This window comes from Pygoscelis adeliae, unplaced genomic scaffold, assembly GCF_000699105.1.
Source record: "Pygoscelis adeliae isolate BGI_AS28 unplaced genomic scaffold, ASM69910v1 Scaffold291, whole genome shotgun sequence".
Lineage (NCBI taxonomy): Eukaryota > Metazoa > Chordata > Aves > Sphenisciformes > Spheniscidae > Pygoscelis > Pygoscelis adeliae.
In genome coordinates this window covers 766,699-785,861 of record NW_008824063.1, presented here as the reverse complement: position 1 = coordinate 785,861, position 19,163 = coordinate 766,699, and the positions used below count along the sequence as shown (strand labels likewise).

The 19,163-nt window shown below is 42.8% G+C and overlaps 1 protein-coding gene across 2 annotated transcripts; it reads left to right on the top strand.

The window, feature by feature from the left end:
• The first annotated feature begins 1,821 nt into the window (after window positions 1–1,821).
• CDC42 (cell division cycle 42) lies at window positions 1,822–16,854 on the top strand. 2 transcript variants are annotated; one of them, XM_009334119.1, is made up of 5 exons: window positions 1,822–1,970; window positions 6,624–6,696; window positions 9,148–9,257; window positions 9,363–9,560; window positions 15,433–16,854. In XM_009334119.1, exons 1-5 carry the CDS (start codon window positions 1,866–1,868, stop codon window positions 15,520–15,522), a joined length of 576 nt encoding a protein of 191 aa, XP_009332394.1. In that variant the 5' UTR covers window positions 1,822–1,865; the 3' UTR covers window positions 15,523–16,854. The 2 variants fall into 2 exon arrangements, with proteins under 2 accessions (XP_009332394.1, XP_009332395.1); XM_009334120.1 differs by lacking the exon at window positions 15,433–16,854 and adding an exon at window positions 13,928–14,786.
• Window positions 16,855–19,163: the final 2,309 nt, after the last annotated feature.

The window sequence follows — 19,163 nt, the reverse complement described above, 5'->3', positions numbered from 1 at the left end:
TGTGAAACTGAGGTCTGCTGTGTAAATCAACAGATTCTATTATTTTGATATTGAAATACGGCACCAAGTAGAGGACTGGTGATAACACCTGATGCCTACGCAAATCCTTTGTCTCTGTGTATGTTGAATAGAAGATGTATAGATAGCAGTGTTGTGAGTGCGTGATGTACCAGATGCTGGCTGATGTCCTGCTCTGAGAAAGAGTCTTTGCTGCCATTTCTTAAAACTGACTGCTTGTGGATCTCTCCGTGGCTTGTGGGAACGGTGGTGATTAGTATTCCCCTACAGGTACTGTTTTTAGGAACTTTTGAGGATGTTTATTATCAAGGTAGCTGGCTCTGTCTAAATCTTTGAGCATCCTGCAGCACCTGAAGAGAAGCTAGTGGTATAAGGTTGGTTTTGAGTCGCTAGCAATTACCTTTCCTTGCAAGCGTGACGATGTGATGTGCAGTATCAAATCATGTTGCTAGCTGTGACCAGAGTGCTCAAAAACCTAGAACTGCGTTGTATTTCTTCCAGATCATTCTGAGAAGTGAAATCCCCAGGAGGTGCCCAAATGCATAGTTCAGTAGGGATTGACTCAATTTTTTTAATGCAGTTACCCAGAACTGAGAGCCATGCAACATCCTTGCTAGGCTAAAGCATTGCCACCATTCTGAGGGTAAATCTGCTGCAATGGATGCCTCTTCTTGTCCTCTCTCCCCGCACCCTGGCGGGGGGTAACTCAGTTTGCAAGTCTTTGCTGCTGTAAATAAAAGTACTTCCAATAATATGCAAGTGTTGAAAGTCAGTGGGAGCCTTGCCACTAGGTTTGCTGGGGTCAGGATTTCACACCTGTATGGGAATGAATGGCCAGAGGCCTGGTACTTTTCTAATTAAAGTAATATATTAATGAAGGGCAGCTGTGTCTGGCACTGGAGATTGCTAACTAGTGTTTGGAGGAGGTATTGGTGGCAAAGACTGATTTAGTTCATGTGCTAAAGTCTCTGCTGGGTCAGTGTTGAAGTAGCTGGGTGCATCATGATTTTGTAATGTCTGGAGAGTAATATGATTCCTTGGAAATCGGATGCCCTGCTGAGCTTCTTAGTTCTGTTAGTCACTTCAAAGCGGGGAGAAAGGTACATGTTAAGTAGCAACTGTAACCAAAAGATTGTAGAACTGTACTTAGGCTTAGACAAAAAGTAACAACAAAAAAGGCAGGGGGAGGAGGAATGAATCATGTTTACTTCTGTCTGTACCTGCTTATTTTTATCCCATAAACTTGTTTCAAAGCTCATACTGCTGTGTTTCGTGCTGAGCTTTCTTTACTGAAGTGTTCTCCGGAGGGAAGATCTCTTGGGAGGCATGTATGTTGGTTAGCAGCTATCAAGACCCAAGCTTACACTTTCAGCTTTCAGTGCATTTAAGGCTGGATGCTTCCATACATGAAAAACAGTCTGGAAAAGCCTAAAGACCTTTTACCCACCTCTAGGTAACTAGGCAAAAATTGCACTGTATATTAGAGCGACTGATCTTACCTAGTCCTTCTTCCCAGTGTAGAAAAGCAACTGTGCCAAACAGTCTTAGCTGGTGTTTAGCAATTGTGTGCAGTGGGGAGGGGTCTAGCTGTAGGGAGAAGGTATTTGCATTTATGAAAATGAGCAGCTTCCTGTCTCGTGCGTATGATGGAGAGAATGGATCTACTAACTCATCTAGGAATGTCTCGTTTTCAGATCCCATATGTGCTGTTAGTGGTTTGGGCTCCAGTCAAAGTTCATCAGTGACGTACTGCTATCTAGTGAGAATGAGAAACATCTAAATATGTGTATCTCCTTTTTTTTTCTTCTAGGTTCTCACTGGAGTTGATATTCTAGTAGACTTCAGCTATGCAGACGATCAAGTGTGTAGTCGTGGGTGATGGTGCTGTTGGTAAAACCTGTCTCTTAATTTCTTACACAACAAATAAATTCCCATCGGAATATGTACCAACGGTAAGTGTGAGAATGGCTCCAGCTGTTCTTTGGGCATGGTGGGGTAGAGCAGCATGAGTTTCCTTCCTAACTAACCTTTGTGGCATGCATCCCTTAATAGTTGTTCTTATAGCCTGCTTTCCTGTTGGAGACTAACTAAGACGTTGTGGAAAAGTAATGATCGGAGTGTTTGGTATGCTGCTGCTACCTATCTTTCGCATTACCTGGGATAGTGCTGGGATGCCTTTCCTGTATCTGGTCAGTTCTGTTTGTTGATGGCCACCAGCTGGATTCTGTGAACAAGATTATTTGTGGTTGTTAGGACTGCTAAGTGGAGAGCAAGCAGCAGGAGCACTTGCTCTCTCAATTCTGGCTACATCTTCGTTTTTAGGGAAAGTAGTATTTTATGTTGCTAGAATGGTCAGTGACTACAGTTAACACTTTCTCATGCTCATTTTTGCATTGCAACTCTGAAAAGTCCAGAGGTTGTGCAGTGAACTATGGAGTGTGGCTAGTTATTTCTCACACGCTTAGCTGAAGTCATGTTTGGATCTAGACTGCCCAGTCTCATTCATTTGTACTTCCAAACACTTGCCAACTTTGTGTGTAGTCCTTGACTATTTCTAAGTAACCTTTTTGAGTCTTACAGGCTCAGTTTTCTGAGATACTGAGTCCCTTGGCTGGTCTAAAGACTAAGTTGGGAGCAGTTTGCTGACTGCCTGCAAGGCGCATGTGTATTATCTTTTTAACAGAAAAGTGCTTTTCCTGTTAATATTGCATATGCAAGATCAGCTTGCTGACACTGAGGTGGTTCAGTTTTTTAGTGAGGTTGGTGCAAGAGACTGACATCTGGATGCTCTTTTTACTACTTATCTCTGTTACGGACCTGAAAAGGTCATCTTATACACAAACTGAAGAGTTTATCCAGGTACCCCAAACAAATTTGGATCTGGAAATGCATTGCAAAGAGGTTGAATCCCTGTCGGTGAAAGGATCAATGATCTTTTCAGTTATTATGAAGCAACTTAACAGATAGCTCCTCTGAGATGCCGCGTAGGCTCCTGCCCGACAGCGCTTTCAGAATAGCTACTTCTTTAAAAATGTCCTCTCTTTGTGGAAAAGAAGTTGCAGTGAACTTCATTGCCTCTTTTTGAGGTATTAGCTTTGTACACTATCCAAAGGTCTTCAACATTTGAGGTGATAGCAATATTCAAACTTCCACAGAATGAAAATGTTTGTGTTTAGTTGTAGATCTGGAACTAAAGATGAAAGGGCTCCCAAACACGAGAGTATTCAGGTTGGATGCAGTGACTACTGTTACGAACCTGAGGGTTGTGCTGTAGGCATGGAGACCCAAGTTCAGCCCCTCTCATGGAGATCCTCTCATTATGGACTGGTAGAGAAGTGCGTTTGAAACTGTGTTTCGCCATTCTCGAGTTTTTGAGTGGTGCCAAGTATTCTGGTGTGATGCGTCTAGGACAACCACATCCTGTGCTGAACCTGTGGAAGTCTGCTTGTCCTATTTAAGCTATTCTTTATGGTCAAGACAAAATGAAAGTGGTCAGTGAGTTCAGGCAGTGAGCGTTTCTATACTTAGCCTTAGTGAAGTGACCCTTAATTATGTTGAAAAATGTTAGTCTTAAAATTGTCTATTTTGAAACCTTGTGAGTTTGTCTACTGTCCTGCAGATGGTAGTACTGTCTATAAATCCCTGCTAACAAGCAATATGGAAAAGCTGCTCAAAGAAACAAGTTACGTGCTGGTAAAGTGTGTTCAAGGTGTGCTAAGGCTTATTTATAGTGCCTTTTAAAACTGTCCCATGTTTCCGGAATAGTGTTTACCTCTCAACTTCATGGCTTAAGGAACTTGCTATTCTGGGGATATCACAGGCCTATTCCTAATTCTGTGTGTGGCCCAGAGGTATATTTCAAACTCTGGAAACTGGTAAGTAACCTATGATATTCTGGCTAATGCTTCTAGTAATAAACAAGCAAAGAAATATAACGGATAGCGTTGCTCCCAAAATGAGAGCAAGCTGTCTGAGAGTTGACAAGCCTTAATATCCCCAGAATGTTTGTGGCTGAATAAGGACCCTAGGGTAAAGTGGGCAGGACCCAAATTGCTTAACAAAAATATTTAAGCAGGAAAAGAACCTGGAGATAAATTTCTGATTTTGAGGACCTGGTAAATACTGGTGGTAGCTCAAGGTGCGTGTACCAGCAAACACCGGGAATCCAGCTGCAGCGGATACTGCGAAGTCTGTCTTGAGAGGAAGGTGGCATCCTTCTTCCTTCAGTGTGTCCAGTGGTAGAGGGCACAAATCTATCAGTTCGGACTGATAGATTAGTTTCTTTCACTTGGCTCTGTGTTTTCCAGCTCACTCTGGTTTTTTGAGGATATTTCTCGGTGGGAGCTGGGTTTCATACTGGTACCGCACATGGTTTGTCACCTGCATGTTTTTGATGTCATTGTCATTCTCAGAAAAGACAGCGAGGGGCACGTCCGTGGAAAGGCACTGGCAATATTTGGGTAGTGGCAGATCAGGTGCCAGTCCTGTAACACGAATGCTCATGCACCTGCTGTAATGGGCTGTCTGGCACTGGCAGGAATTGAAACTTCTTGTTGGGCTAATTGTTGCTCTGGTTTTTAGCCTGTTTGGCACAACTGAGGATGAAGTTGTCTGTGGATTGTGCTATAAGACTCTAGTTGCCAGGTTTGTCTGAAGGCTAGCCTTGTAATCCTGGCTTCCTTAGGGCTGAACCCCAGACCTTTTCAATAGTGGCTGTACAAAAAAAAAACCCTCAAAAAAAATCCCATTTTGCAGATAGGGAGCTTAAAAAACAAACCAAAACAAACAAAAAAAAAGTGAGGGGAAAATGCATGCTAATCCTCCTAAAGGCCAGCTACAAGTAGTATTACAGACTTGCTGTTCACTGGGCAAAAATGGGGGCATGTCTTTAGGGGATTAAGCTGCTGACCATCTTCTGACATCTGAAAGAGCAAATGCTCTGACCTTCAATGTGGAGCATTCCAGTTTCTTGTTCTGTACCTAGCAATAGATGAGTTCTCATCCTGACCTGTCCTTTGGAGTCTTGAAGTTGTAGTCACTGCATATTGATATGCCCTGTGAAGTGCCTTCCATCCTTCTCCAGCCTGAAGCTGGACGCTTTTTGGGGTGTTCAGTAAGGCAAACTCAGTGCAATGTGTAAAGGATTGGGCTGCAGGTAATGGAGATGAGTGTTGAAATCTCTTGTACTACTTTAAAAATCTTGAATGCTAATCCAAAATAGTATGAGAGGTGGACTTCTGCTTCTAGCTGATGTTCCTGGGGATATGCAGCATGCTGTGGCCATAGCTGCTTTCTGAGATGCTGTGAGTTGTGACAAGTTGAATTAGTGTGGTGTCAGGTATTGCTTTAACCAGGACAGTTAGGTGGAAAGGAGACAGATCTGAACTCTTGGAAGTTCAGCTTTGAAGTGCTGTCTCGCTGGTCTTATCTGAGTTTTCAGTGGGATTTTCTCAAGGACCTAAGCTCTTACTAAAGCCCTGTTAATAGATGCATGTGACCGCTTATTTCTCCATGTCCCTCCCTCCTCACTTCCATGAAAAGCTTTTGAGATGACTGCTAGCCTCTTTAATGTTGTGGTTTACTTTAGCTGTGGGAGCTGCTCAGACTTCAGTTTTGTGTTGAAGCAGAGCTTCCCTGTCCTTGTTCAGAGATCTCAACCATCTCTGAGTAACCTTGCAGCACAGTATGCAGGGACGGGTTTTTTTTTTACAGTGGGAAGGATTTTTTGCCAGAAGTACTTTCTGAAATACTGTCTCTCGTGGTCCTGAAGATAAAATGGTTATTGAAATTAAAGATAGTGACGTCTGACAGTATACTCCTTGATGCTGAGTATGTGGGTGTTGAAGTAGAAGGCTTTGGGTATGTCCTCTTGCTCGGTTGTGTTGTAAACAAGTTACTGGGGGAAGCATTTTTGGTAGTGTTAACTTTTGATCCGTGTAGCAGGTCTGCCCTTGAGGACAGGACTATTGTGCCAGATGCTATACAGAGGCAATATAATTTGGTCTTCTGGAGCTAGATTCTCCATTTAGATTGAGGGTGAATTTGACACAGACTGATTTTGACCAACTATATTGCTTCCTCCAAAGATGGAGGATAAATTCCTGTTGAAAAGATGGGCTCTGTATTGAATTCCCTAGATCTTCAGAAAGATGGACTTCAGAGGACTCCGGTCCTGTGAGAAGCCCGATAGCTCTGTGCCCTGAAGGGCAGGGCTGAAGTTTCAGTTCTGTCTTTGTGGGGAGGTGTTTATTGTGTCAGACCAAGTGTGAAGGTTAAAATTTCTGTGGCAATGTGGGAAACCTTTCTGTAATTACAGGCAGGAGCTGTTGCAGGTGTTTTGCTCAGTGGTTTTTACCCTGTTATATGCAGTGGTGTACCTAGTGTGTGCTTTAGATACCTCATGGAAACAGCTCTTGCATCCTTATTCCAAATTGAATTGTCCTGTTAACAGCCTTAGTGGTAATAGCATTGTAAGCCTAATGGCTTCTGCTGTCCTGTGCAGGTGACTCTTATACAAATCGGAGGTGGTCTGGCAAGGTGAGTAGGACGATGGTTTGAAAGATGGCTTATTCACATCCTCTTAAATGTTTTTCTTTTCTTACCAGGTTTTTGATAACTATGCTGTAACAGTGATGATTGGAGGAGAGCCTTACACCCTAGGCCTCTTTGATACTGCAGGTGAGAAATCAAGTGTCACTGTAACTGCCCAAGATTTAGTTGAGGTGATGTTGAACATGAAGACATACAGTTGGTTCTTTTTTTTAATGAAAGGGAAAAATCTTTCTTGATTCTTCTTTCCTGACCTTTGGGGAGTTGCTAAATTGAGTTTATTTAAAAACAAAACAAACCCCAAACCAAAACAAGAAAACCTTCCACTTCTTTTAGAGCTGTTTTATTTTGTGACACCAGATGACAATTTTCAAACTTTCACCTCTAATCTAGGGGATACCTGAAGGATAAGGGGTTTCTATGTTTTTAAATAAAATGAAAGGAGAAAATTGTGTTGAGTAAAATATGTGGATTGTATGTGTCTTTTGTTTAGTAAATAGCCTGTTTTTCTGACCAGATGGTCAAGACAGAATGACTAACATTAGAACATCTTAGATGTGCATGTGGCATGTCTCTGTTCTTAACATGGATGAAATCAGGATGTTGTGTGGAGTTTCATAAGCCCTCTCACTGTGTGCTTTTCTAAAATAAAAAATAAATCTGCTGGCTACTTTGTTTATGGTTATTAGACTGTATCTCAGTTTCTGGCTGGAGAAATGTACAATGATTAAACAGCTACACACATTGCTTTGCACATGTGAAAATTTAGCAAGATAGAGTAGAAACTGGTTCAACTGCTAGTTACCCAGGCCCCAACCTGTAATAATACCAAAGTGCTATGGCATTGTAAACTCTCCTTCAAGAGAGTCCTTCTGGAGAGCTTAGTTGATAAGCTGTTACCTAAAATTGTCTTGATAGAACTTAATCTGACTGTTTCTAGCTGTATTCTTACAGATGCATCATTAGTGTCTTATTTGATTAATGAAATGATCTTAGCTTCCAATTAAACACTATAACTTCAGTTAGCTCTTCACATTCTTCTCCCAAATGTGATTTGTGTGTTAGTTATTGTGGACTCCCTAGTTCATGGATAAGGAGTTAAGTAGAGAAGAGAGGCTCCTTCCTGGCACACATTGTGTAGGCTGCTGTAGGGACCAGTACTTCGATGGCTCTCAACTATAGCATTCTGGTACCTGCACAGGGAAGAGCTGTGTTAGGTCCTTCTCTGCCTGTTTTCCTTCTGGGTTCAGGCCTCTGGAAACTGGTGCGTGTGTAGATACGCATATGCATGTACTGTCTATCAACATGAGTGCAGTAACCCATCTAGTAATTCTGAAAACTTACCGAGTGGCTTTAGACTCTACGCGCTTGTGAATAGAAAGGCTTTCCTTTTGGAGCTGGGCTTCTGAAGTGGGAGGCTTTTGTTCTTTAAAGGTCACCTGCTTTTTGGTAAATAGTAGCCAGCACAAGTTACAGAACTTAACAATGGAAAAAACCCTATTACTAGCTGTCAAATTTATTAAAAAAAAGTCTGTTTTGAACTTGTGCTATGAAGACAAAGCTTTTTGGAGTAGTCTGTTAATCGCAACAAGATATTTTGGTCAGTGCTTAGCTCCTCTGTGTCCAGCCAAGCGTGATAGCTGTAACAAGCTGTTCAGACCTCTGTCTTCAAACTGTAGATCTTCCTCTACTGAGATGTCCCAGGTGTTGAGTCATCTCCTTCAAGATCTCGAAGGTCTTTGTCCTGTATGATAGGTGAGAGAACATCAGTTGAAATCAGGCATTTTGAACAAGTGTTTCTGATTTGATTGCCAGCAAGTAGCAGCTCCTTTAGTGCCAGGTGTGTTTTCTGAAAGCAAAGTGCTATTGAATTGAGCAGGAGGAGGTTTAAGAATGAGCTCGGGCAGAGTCAGGCTGGTGGGTCAGTGCTAGTGGTGCCCTGCAGGGACTGCCTGCTCTCTTATGGACCCAAAGGGAAGAGCCTGGCTTCTTCTGAAGCACAGCCTGCACTGGGACTTTGGTGCGTTTTTAGGGGAGTGCTGCTGGACGGCCTGAACACACTCACCTGTAACAGCAGCATTCTCCTCTCACTGCTTGGAGGACACTTCACTAAGTGTTCGCAAGCATAAGTCAGAGAACGTTCTAGTGAACAAAACTGCTTTTTTTCTTTTTCTCCAAACTGCAGGGTTTTTGCAGGGTAATGAAATTTGATGGCATGATACTTTCATTGAATGGACTAGATGCAGAAGACCTCATCTATAACCAGATCCATGTTCTGCCACTTTTCATTATAATTGAGAAGTGTTATGTAGTCTGAGGGTGTTTGATGTAAAAATTTATTAGAGTGTACTCCTATCAGACTTCCCAGCTCTCCCGTGACTTTAAGCAGCTTGTTGTTACATAGCAACTGAATGAATTCTGTATTTGAAAACTAGGATCTTCGAATGTTTGGGTTCAGGGCTTAAGAGTTAGGATTAAACACAATAATGCTATTGTGCTGGAATATGCATTCTAACTACCTGTAAAGGGCAGAATTTCAACGTCTGGGTCTAATACTGTGTTAATTTTGTCCTCTTCTAGGTCAGGAAGACTATGATAGATTACGACCTCTCAGCTATCCACAGACAGATGTATTTCTGGTCTGTTTTTCAGTGGTGTCTCCTTCTTCATTTGAAAATGTGAAAGAAAAGGTTGGTCGAACTCTGCCTAAAAAGGGAGCTGCTGTAGTGATTTCAGAAACATGGGGAGTTATCTTAGGTGGTTAGTAACAAATGTTGTGTCTTCTCTGTCTTTAGTGGGTACCTGAAATTACTCACCACTGTCCAAAGACTCCTTTCCTGCTTGTTGGGACCCAAATTGATCTAAGAGATGATCCCTCAACAATTGAGAAACTTGCCAAGAACAAGCAGAAGCCCATAACTCCAGAGACGGCTGAAAAACTGGCCCGGGACCTGAAGGCTGTCAAATACGTGGAATGCTCTGCACTTACGCAGGTGAGGGTTGGTCTTTGACCATTTTTGCTTGCTTGTATTCCGTGCTTTTTTCCAGTTACGGGGAAAACCAGCTCAGTATGGATGTGTAAGGGTATGAGCTCTGTTTCTGCTGGTGACACAGTAGCTTTCTCTTTGCCCTGTTGTTCTAAGGCACAGGGAGCTGGCAGTGGTAGAAAGAAAACTGGCCTGTGAAGATTAGGCATAGTGTAGACGGGTGATGGAGGAAGATGTGCTCGCTGTGTTTGCTTTTGTGTTGGTGGAAAATGGCTATTGAAAACTTAGAAGGTGTGTTATGGACAATAAGTGGGTTAGGACACAGAATACAGCTCACTACTGAAGAGAGCAAGCAAAGGAAAAACCTCTCGGAAAAGTCAGTTCTGGTACTTCTAAGACTAGAAGCCTTCATACTTGTGAGAGCTGCTTTCTCTTCCTGTGCAGTTGGTGGTGAGCCATGTTTCCTGTGTCTGCCTTAAGATGGAAGTTCTGTTGAAACAAAATAACGATGAAATAGTTCTTAAGACATAAATGACATGATGTTGTGTGAACCAACTTATGAACATGAGTCTAAAGTGAACTAAAATAGCTGATTTGAGGCCAGGAAACCTGATTATCCTTTCTCTTTAAGTTAGGAATACTGGGGTGGGGTGGATGGGAGCCCTCGGCTGGCTAGCTGGCGTGTTGCCTTGACTTTGGATGCTCTGGGAACTTAATCTCGTGTGCTTACTCTTGCAGAATTGACTACAACTCTTTAACAATTTCCTTAATGCTACTGTGTAAAGAATTTGTCCCTACCTGATGTGCATGGAACTAGGGGTGCACAGTATCAAGTCCCTCACTCTTTTCAGTTTTATTGTGCATTCACCTCTGGTATCTTGAGCACAAAGCTTTATTGCTAAACTTCATGAAGCTTGAAGTTCTGCTTATCTTGCACCTTTTGCCCAGATTGCATGTTGACTCTTCCATTTGGGATCCTGAGGTGCTCTTTTTTTTTTGTAACAAAGCTTTGCCTGAGTGTTTGCTGAGAAGGAGGCGGCTTTTGATGGAATTGTGCAGGACATGGGCACTGGAGGTGTTGTGGCGAGGGACACTGCAGCTCATCCTGGGAATCCCTGATCAAAAGGTGGTCTTGGCTGTGCTTCCTTACTGCCCACATGCAAGCTGAGGGTTATTTGTGCTTGAGCTGTAATTCTCTTAGATCTGTTCAGTCCCGAAATACCATTTTAGACGGTGTCTGGCACATCCTGAATGCTGCTGCTAACTAGGCTGTAGATCCTGATAGTTGGATAAAAACATACCAGGACTTTTTGTCCTCTATTGCTCACCGAGACCCTTTCCTCTGTAGCTTTAAACTTGCCTTGTTTAGTCTGCTCAAATTGCGTGGAAGCACTTAGAATTACTAGAGTAAGCGTTGATATGATTAAAAATTTCAGTGTTTATCCATTCTTTTTATTTCCAGATAGACTAAACTGTATCTGTGGCAGAGAACAGCTTTATGCACTTGAAAGCTCACCTTTAACTTCTTCCAGAGCACTAGTGCTTGTATACCCATTGATGGTTTTATGAATTAAGAGTAACCTGGGAGGAAGGTTCAGAAGCCTTCTTACCTGGAAGACTAGCTGGTTTGCATCTGCTCTATTCTTCTTCCTTCATTTGTTGTTGACTCCCCTCACGAAACACCTTTTTCCTCAGTCTGTCAGTAATAGCTGTCAAACAGAAATGTACATTATCTGTGAAGGGTTGTTTGAAGTTCCTGGCAGTGATCTAGCTGTCAGCTTGCTAAACACAGAAGTGGCTGGCTTTCCTAGCCAGGAGGGTTGTTTTCCTACCTGCAAGGCAATGTTGTAGTAGCTGGTTTCAACTAAAGCTTAGACTCAGCTGGGTAGTTCAATCTCTCTTTACCTTGGCTTCCATCTACACAATTCACTTCAGCAGTCTTGGGTGTTTTTTTCCTTTGCAACTAATTTACAAATGACTTTGACACCACAGTACCAAGTAATCATAAAATCATGGAGCCAGAGCATGTTTTTTTTTTCCTGGGAGGAAGAACTTGCTTGTCTGTGTCGAAGAGTCGATGTTCTGAAAGCACTAGGTGAGTCGTAAGAGGCTGAGTTTGAGTCTTTTCTGTAAAGACAGAGTACCTTCTCCCTGAGTTTGGATGACTGCTGTACTGAGGAGTCAGTTCTATCCCCCCTTTCCTCAGGTTGTGGAATCCCTTTTTGTGACGAAGGCACTTTCAATGTCTCTCTTCAACCTTTCTCTACAAAATAGTACCCAATACCACTGTAAAAAGTGGATAACACTTTGCTATTAGGAAAGGGTGACAGATTACAACTAAAATGATAGTTGCTTCTGTTACACTTAGGAGTTAAACGTCTGAGCGGACTTTCTGAAGCTCAATGCTAGTACCTAACACAAGGAAGAGCTTTGAATTCAGTTCCTTTTTCCCCTTGATGCTGGGTTGACAGTTTTGACACAGTCAGATTTGTAAAGTGTCTTAAACTGTCCATGAATGGAGGGGGTAAAGGGAGCCTGAGCTCAACCTGTTCCCCAGTGCAGCACAGGAGCTACATTTCTTTAACCGGAGTATTGAGGCCTGTGTGCCAGTGGTATCAAACACAGCTCCCTTCACGTGGTTACTCTTGTATCATCCATGCTTTTAACCCCAGTTCCACTTTCACAACAATTTTTTCCCTGTCCTGTTTTTTTTCTCCTCTTCCCTTATCCCAATTTTTTGCTAGGCCCTTCAAAACAAATCCCAAATTCTGTTCTCTTGAACAAATTAATTTGTCCTGTGTAATAGGAAAACAAAGAGGAGTCCTCCAGTAGGAGAATTAAGGAAGCATGTTTTCTTGACTCTCGCCCTGCCTGGGTTCTTAATCTAACAGTACATAACTGAGTTTATACTACAGCCTTATTCCTGCAGAGAAAGAAAATCTAATTAGTACTCAGACTTCACATAGGCATTATTTATTTGAAGTCTCTAGCTCTTTTGTCAGCCTGGGTTGCAACTCATTTAAAAAAAAAAAGTTGCTGGGGAGGACGTACAGAATGATTGTACATAATTTCCTTAACTTCTGTTCTTTCAAGTATGATCTTGCTTGTAACATGATGGACTTAAATGCTTCCAGATGGAATTGCCTTAGAGATGTCCCATGTATGTGCCTCAGTAAAACAAGATTAAAGACCTTCTAAAAGGGATATATCCAGTCTGACCTGTGAGGGAGAAACCAGTTACATTTGAATGATTTAAAAAAAAAAATCTTAATTTGGCAAAGACTACAATTGTTTACAGGAGGTAATTTAAGCTTTTCTGTTTGTTTTTAGCTGGGATAAAGCAGTTCTTCTGAATTTATGAAGGTTGCACTCATGACAGTAGATTTAGGCGAGTCCAGTTAGCATAAACTGAGCCAGGTTTCACTTCTGGTGTTATGTGTAACTTGGCAGAGTTGTGTGGGAGTGGTAACACTGAAGTGTTCCTGTTGTCCTTACAGCAAATGCAACGCATGCTTCGTGCTCCGGTGTAATCCCTGCAGACTCCTTGCAGCTCTGTGACTGCTTGTCTGGTGTTGGATCTCAGTAATTCCAATCCTAACACCGTTTCTGTCTTCCTGTGACTTGAGTAGTTATACTTGCTTTGGTAACTAAACTGAATAACTGAAAGGCACCATTTCCATGCTGGCGCTCAATGTCAAAATAGCAGCATTGGTAAGGTATTGCATCGCTTCTTAAAAGACTGATAGCCAATGTCTGAAGATGACGATGGCTTACCAGAAAGGTACTGCTTCGATCCCAGATCAGGTTTTCCCAGCCATCTGGAGATCTTCAGTTATTCAGGGGCTGAATTCGCAAAGCAGAGGAGTTGTTTGGAGCCTTTGCTCTGGACTAGCTGTCACTGGGGTAGTTGGGAGTGGTAAGTCCATGCATCTGAGGTGCTTGCTTATCCACAGCAGGTGGCTACAAAAGGTTTACCTGACCTTTTGGATCCCTGTGGTGGGGCAAGCTGCTCTCCACTGTGTTTATTCCCCTGTAAGCTCCCCCCATGTAGTTAAGTGGAAACCACCATCTTCTGTGAGGTCCCTCCCACCCTCGTGTTCTTGCCAGTTGCCACTGTGTTTGTGCCTCTGCCCTTCTGGGTGCTCATTTTGTCTGACTTGGTCTGTCACATGTGCTGTCTGTCTCTGACATTGACTTCTGGGTCATCTAAATGAGATTTTCCTCCTGGGATCTACTTTGTTTTTTGCAAAGTAAATCTGTTTACTGCCTCTGTGAATTCAGCCTGGTCTATCCTGAATGCTCTTTGTATCTGCTTGTTTTTCTCTAATCCTCTAACCTGGCTGCTGTTTTTTCTCCTCCCCTCTGTCTTGTAGAGAGGTCTGAAGAATGTGTTTGATGAGGCTATCCTAGCTGCCCTCGAGCCTCCGGAAACTCAGCCCAAAAGGAAGTGCTGTATATTCTAAACTTTCTCCTTCCCCTCTTGCTGCTGCTTCCTCTGTCCCACTACTGTAGAAACCTGGTTAAATGAATAAAACCACCTTGATTGAAAGCTGTTGTGTCTGCTTACCATCTTAGAGCAACCTCTGTATTAGCTCTTGGACTGAAAACAATACTTAAGATCTTTAGTAAAATGTTGTGACCATGGAACATGAACTGGACTCGCTTAACTCTCTGCTGCTTGGGTTGCCAGATGTGGGTAGCTTTATAATTCAGGCTGTTGGGGAAGGGATCTGGTTACATCATTATTTAAAGAAAGATCAAAAGACTAAGACATGATGTTTGATCTTCCTGAATCCAACTGGAAGAAGCGATGCGTGTTTTTTCAATTTCTACTTGTGACTCTTGTTAACTGTATTTGCATGATAAAAGTACATGAAATGGTGATCTGCAAGTTACGCTGTAATGTGAAGGGTTTTCTGGTTCTCCTTTGTGCAGTGAGATGTTTTTCTGTTGCTGTTGCTTTGGCTGTCTGTGCTGTAGTGGAGTATTTGTCAGTCCTTGGGGGGAAGGAAATATCAATGTACTTGCTACTGCTTTATGAACTGTTATAATTCTTGCTTTCACTAACATGATAGACTTCATTTCAATAATAGATCCTTAAAGCCTGTTACTGTAAGATGTAAAGCTGCTTCTTAACTCTCATGCTTCTGATTTTTATTGTTTTAAGGAGAAAACATCAATTGTAGCTTGTCTTTAAATTTTGAAATTAAAAATTGCAGTTGTTTGTATAAATGACTGATGAAGCTTTATTCTGATTTGCATTTCTGGCTTCAGTTTAACACTTAATGCAATGTACAGTACCCGCTTCGTACTCTTCCCATCTTGACTTCTCTGATACCATGCACAGCTTCTGGGCTCTACCTGGCTGCTTCTAACCGTCGGGTGTTTGGGGCCGGAAGCCTGACCAGAGCGTGTACCGGACCGATTTATCGTTGCATGCTTGCCTTGTCTCTTCTCTCCCCTGACACACGGGTGTCTGCACTGCTGTACCCGGCGTGCTCCAGATCGAGCTCTTCCATTTGAATGCAGCACTTTCTGCTTTGTCATTAGCATGTGAAATGTTAGTAGCCAACTAATCATAAAAATTGCCTTAAGGAAATGACTTTGGTACGTGTGTTTGCTCCTTGTGAAGTATACTGGTCTGGTCTCGGAGGATTCGCGTTCCTGTTCAGAAAATCAGATGCTGTGTTAAGGAACTGCTAACCACAGCGACACAGCTTGGACAGAGCCTAGCTGGGCAAAGGAGACTCTGGGAGTTGTAGATGGCAAACCTTGATTCGTCATTAGAGGGGTTTGTCCGCCACTTGGCTTTCTGTGGTTTTGTTTGTGTGAAAACTCAAAAATGAGACTGCCCCTTTCTCTCTTTGCCCCTTTTCAGAAAGGCCTAAAGAATGTATTTGACGAAGCGATATTGGCTGCCCTGGAGCCTCCGGAGCCGAAGAAGACTCGCAGGTGTGTGCTGCTATGAACGTCCCTCCAGAGCCCCTTCTGCAAAGCTGGTGTTTGATGTCATACTAAAAGCAATGTTTAAATCAAACTAAAGATACAAATTTTAAAATTTGTTTTCGCAATAATGACAAATGCCCTGCACTCCCATCTCCCCCACACGATCCCTGTGTGAGATGAGAATGTTAGTGTTTATTCCCCAGTGCCCCCTCAATTCAGTTAAACTAGTTAATTTTGAGTAATTATGTATTATCAGAAAACACTGATCAGTACTAGTTTTTTTATTTTGTTTACTGTTCCTAATTTTTTTTTGTTTAAAATCCAGGCATGCTTGTGATGACTTTTTCTGTAACAGACTAATTCTAGGCTGTTTACTGAAGCCTTGTCCCTTACGCCAGTCTGGCAAGACTTGGTTCTGGTTTCAAGAACTTCTAGGGCTGTTCTGCAGCCAGCCAGTAGCCTGGGTGTGAGCAGACTTTAGTGCTAAAGACAAATACAGGAAAGTAAAATGTCCCAAGCTGGTGCTCCTCTAAGGAGGAGTGTAGAAAACGTATCTGCATCTCCTCTGAAGTTGCCTTGTATCTCTCCCCCTGGCTTTCCACTGTGCAGGTCGTAAATTTCTACCCCATCCTCTAAGTTATGAAGCCTTAGGAATAGGAGAATCCTTTTCTCTGGATGCACCATCAGACTTGAAACTAGCTTGCCAGTCTCTTCCTTAATCTTGACATCATAAGCTTTTGTCACGTGATGAAGAAATAACTGCACCTTTTAAAGCATGCCCAACTGATTCAGTTGGCTTTTAACAAATCCATCTTCTGCCAATCCTTAATTGTTAGAGAAATGCTTACAATGACCAGCATATACACTGCTGTTTGGACACTCTGAAAGGACCTGGTGTACTTTAAGATGACTTTTTTGGAGCTGGCCCTGGTGGTGCATCTCTTACTGGATGGCTTGGCATCCTTCAGGGAGGGGTGGAAAGATAGACCTGTGTCAGTAGGAAGAAACTGCAGGGAGGGGTTTCTAGTGTTTAGTGTGGCACCATATAGGGACCAGTTAAGGGAATCCCCTTTTTCTGCATTTTGCTCTTAAGTAACCTTGAACCTGTAAGATGGGCTCCAGCCCGCTGAGGATTGTGCGCAGGGTCTTTACGTAGACTGACTGCAGTGTTGTAGGGATTTTACCAAAAATATATTTTGGCTTGCAAATTCTAAGTTTTTTAAGACTTAGGGAATCTTCTCCATCTTCCAAAATTCCGATTTCTTGTAGACTCATTGAACCAATGCTTTTTCATGTCTAAGTTCTTTGTATATGCATTCTTTTCAGATGTATTAAACATAAAGTATCTTCACAAGCCTGCCTGAGGGTAGTTATTTCCCTTGCCTTTCTCTTGAGTGTGAAGGACTTGTAAATATGACTTTTATCCCTTGCGAGCCCCACTCTCCTCCTTGCAAGTTAGTTTGGGTCTTTCCTTAATGCTTAATCCTGTCAGTTCATGTCTTCCCTCCCTTGTCTCTGCTGCTGGCCTCAGTTCTGTCAAGGTTGCTCTGATCTTTGAGGCAGAGTCTTTGCTGTCGTACCCAACTCTGAAGGGAGGGCACGGTGGTCCTTAACGAAGGGAATACTCGTTGTTGTGCATGTTCCCAAATATTAAAAGTTGGCTTTTGGGGCTTATTGGGCTCTTGCACCTCTTTTGTCAAGAAGCTAGTCTTTGTGGAAGTTTCCTGTTGTTCTCTGTTCATGGGCAGATAGCAAAAACCCTGAAGGGACAAATGACATCATACCTATTTCCCTCCCAAAGACGCACAGGATTTATTACACCTTTTTGTTAATTCTCCAAAGACATGGTAAAGTCTTACACTGATGCATAATTTATATTAATTATTAAAACACATTCCAAAGAGCCTCATTAAAGGTCACTTTTATTTTAAGAAGCTGACTTGTGGGTGCTGTAATCCAAAAGCTTAGTTAAAAAAAAAAGTGTGCTTTTCACTCTTCATAGTGATTACTGCTGCTGTTCAACTTTGCAGTTCAGTTTTTAATTGCTGTCTTCTGTGGGGAGGCTTGGCTGTAGGTCTCTGGCTCCCAGTTGAAGGTACTGCTGGTACTTGTAATGCTTGGTGACAGTTGAGCGTTGGTGGCTGCTCTGTGTGCTTACAGCAGACTGAAGTGGGCTTCTGCACCTTCTAATAGCTAAACCTAATTCATATGTCTAAAGCCAGCAGCAAGACTGTGACCAAGAGACTGCCGGCATGAAATCAGGCATGAAACTGCCTCTGAAGTGGAGGGAGAACCCTTCAGGACTTCTGCTTTAAGTAGCAGGGTACCCTGTCAAGCTTTTTCTGTCTTGGATGCATCCTTACATGGGGGTTGCCTGTAGCTATGTGGTCCCTCTGCATACATTTTCTGGCAGTGACCTGTGCCAGTCCTTTCATACAGGTCCATTTGGCTAAGCAATAAAGTGTGTTCCGTTAAATCTGTGCCACGAGGTTAAACTTGGCTCTGGAGGGAATCCTGGAGGCACCGGATGATGGAAAAATACCCTTTTCAAGGAGCAGTGCTGCTTCCTGCTTCCTTCCTCTCAGTGTTGCATTAGCTTTGCAAAAGTCTGTCTCATGATAGCTCCATGAATCTGCTAGGACATAGCTGTCCCAGTCCAGAGAGAGGACGAGATGCCATAGTTGGATAAACAAGCTCAAACAGCTTAGCTAATGGGCTGTTTAATGCCATGCCCTTTTTCTCTGGAGCTCAGCAGTGAGGTGTCTCTCAAGCTGGGTGTGTGAGATCTGCTCTGTGTTGCCACGTTACATAAGCATAAGAGCACCTTGGTGACTGTTTCCCTTCCTGTGTGAAGGCATGCAAAACGGGGGCAAAAGCAGGCAAAACCACCACTTTCTTTCCCTTCTGGGAGTGCCATTTTCAGCTAGCACTTTTGAAAGCAAAGGTCTTGGAGGCAGGTGGGAATACCTGGCACTTCCTTGATACTAATGTGGCAAGGTAGTATGTGGTATGAGCTGGGATTGCCTCATGTTACTGCTTTTACAGTAGAGGACTCACCTATCTGAAGATGTACCTGCAGCTCAGTTCTGTCTTCCTTCTCACCTGTGAGAATTCTTGAGGTATCTGTAGTAGCTTACTAGCACAAGTAGTACATGAGGTCTGGGCTGGCTGCTTATCCAACTGCTACATGTGTTAATGGTGTCCCTTGTAAAGGGCTAAAAGTCTCTGATGGGAAGGCATCTGAGAATCATTAAAATTGCTCCAAGGACTGAAGGCTTCATGAACACTGAAGAGCAGCTTCTTGTTCTAATGGCTGGGACGTGCAGTGATTTCTTAATGAAATCTTTCAACTTATTCATGTAACTCTTCCACTAAACAGCCACTTCTTCCTGCACAAAGAATAGGTTAGTGATTTCTCTCCTCTCATGTGAACCTCTGGTTCCTAATAATAAATCAGTTTTGCTTAAAAGCAGGTGGTGAGCAGAGCTCTTGCTTCTGTTGGCTACTCTGAACAAGTGGCTCTGTGTATCTTTAGCAGCTGCTTGTTGTTTGAAGCAATGATCATCCCCTTCCCCTGCCTTGGCTGTGTGTTCCCACACCATCCTTCACATTGGTTCCATTAAGCTGCACAGGGAGATGATTACATACACTAGTTGCATGGAA

Bases quoted from the DNA above. Each gene is read 5' to 3' on its own strand.
- CDC42 (XM_009334119.1), top strand. From the start codon at position 1,866: ATGCAGACGATCAAGTGTGTAGTCGTGGGTGATGGTGCTGTTGGTAAA. The intron at 1,971-6,623 runs GTAAGTGTGAGA...TTTTCTTACCAG, and splicing joins CATCGGAATATGTACCAACG to GTTTTTGATAACTATGCTGT. The intron at 9,258-9,362 runs GTTGGTCGAACT...CTCTGTCTTTAG, and splicing joins TTGAAAATGTGAAAGAAAAG to TGGGTACCTGAAATTACTCA.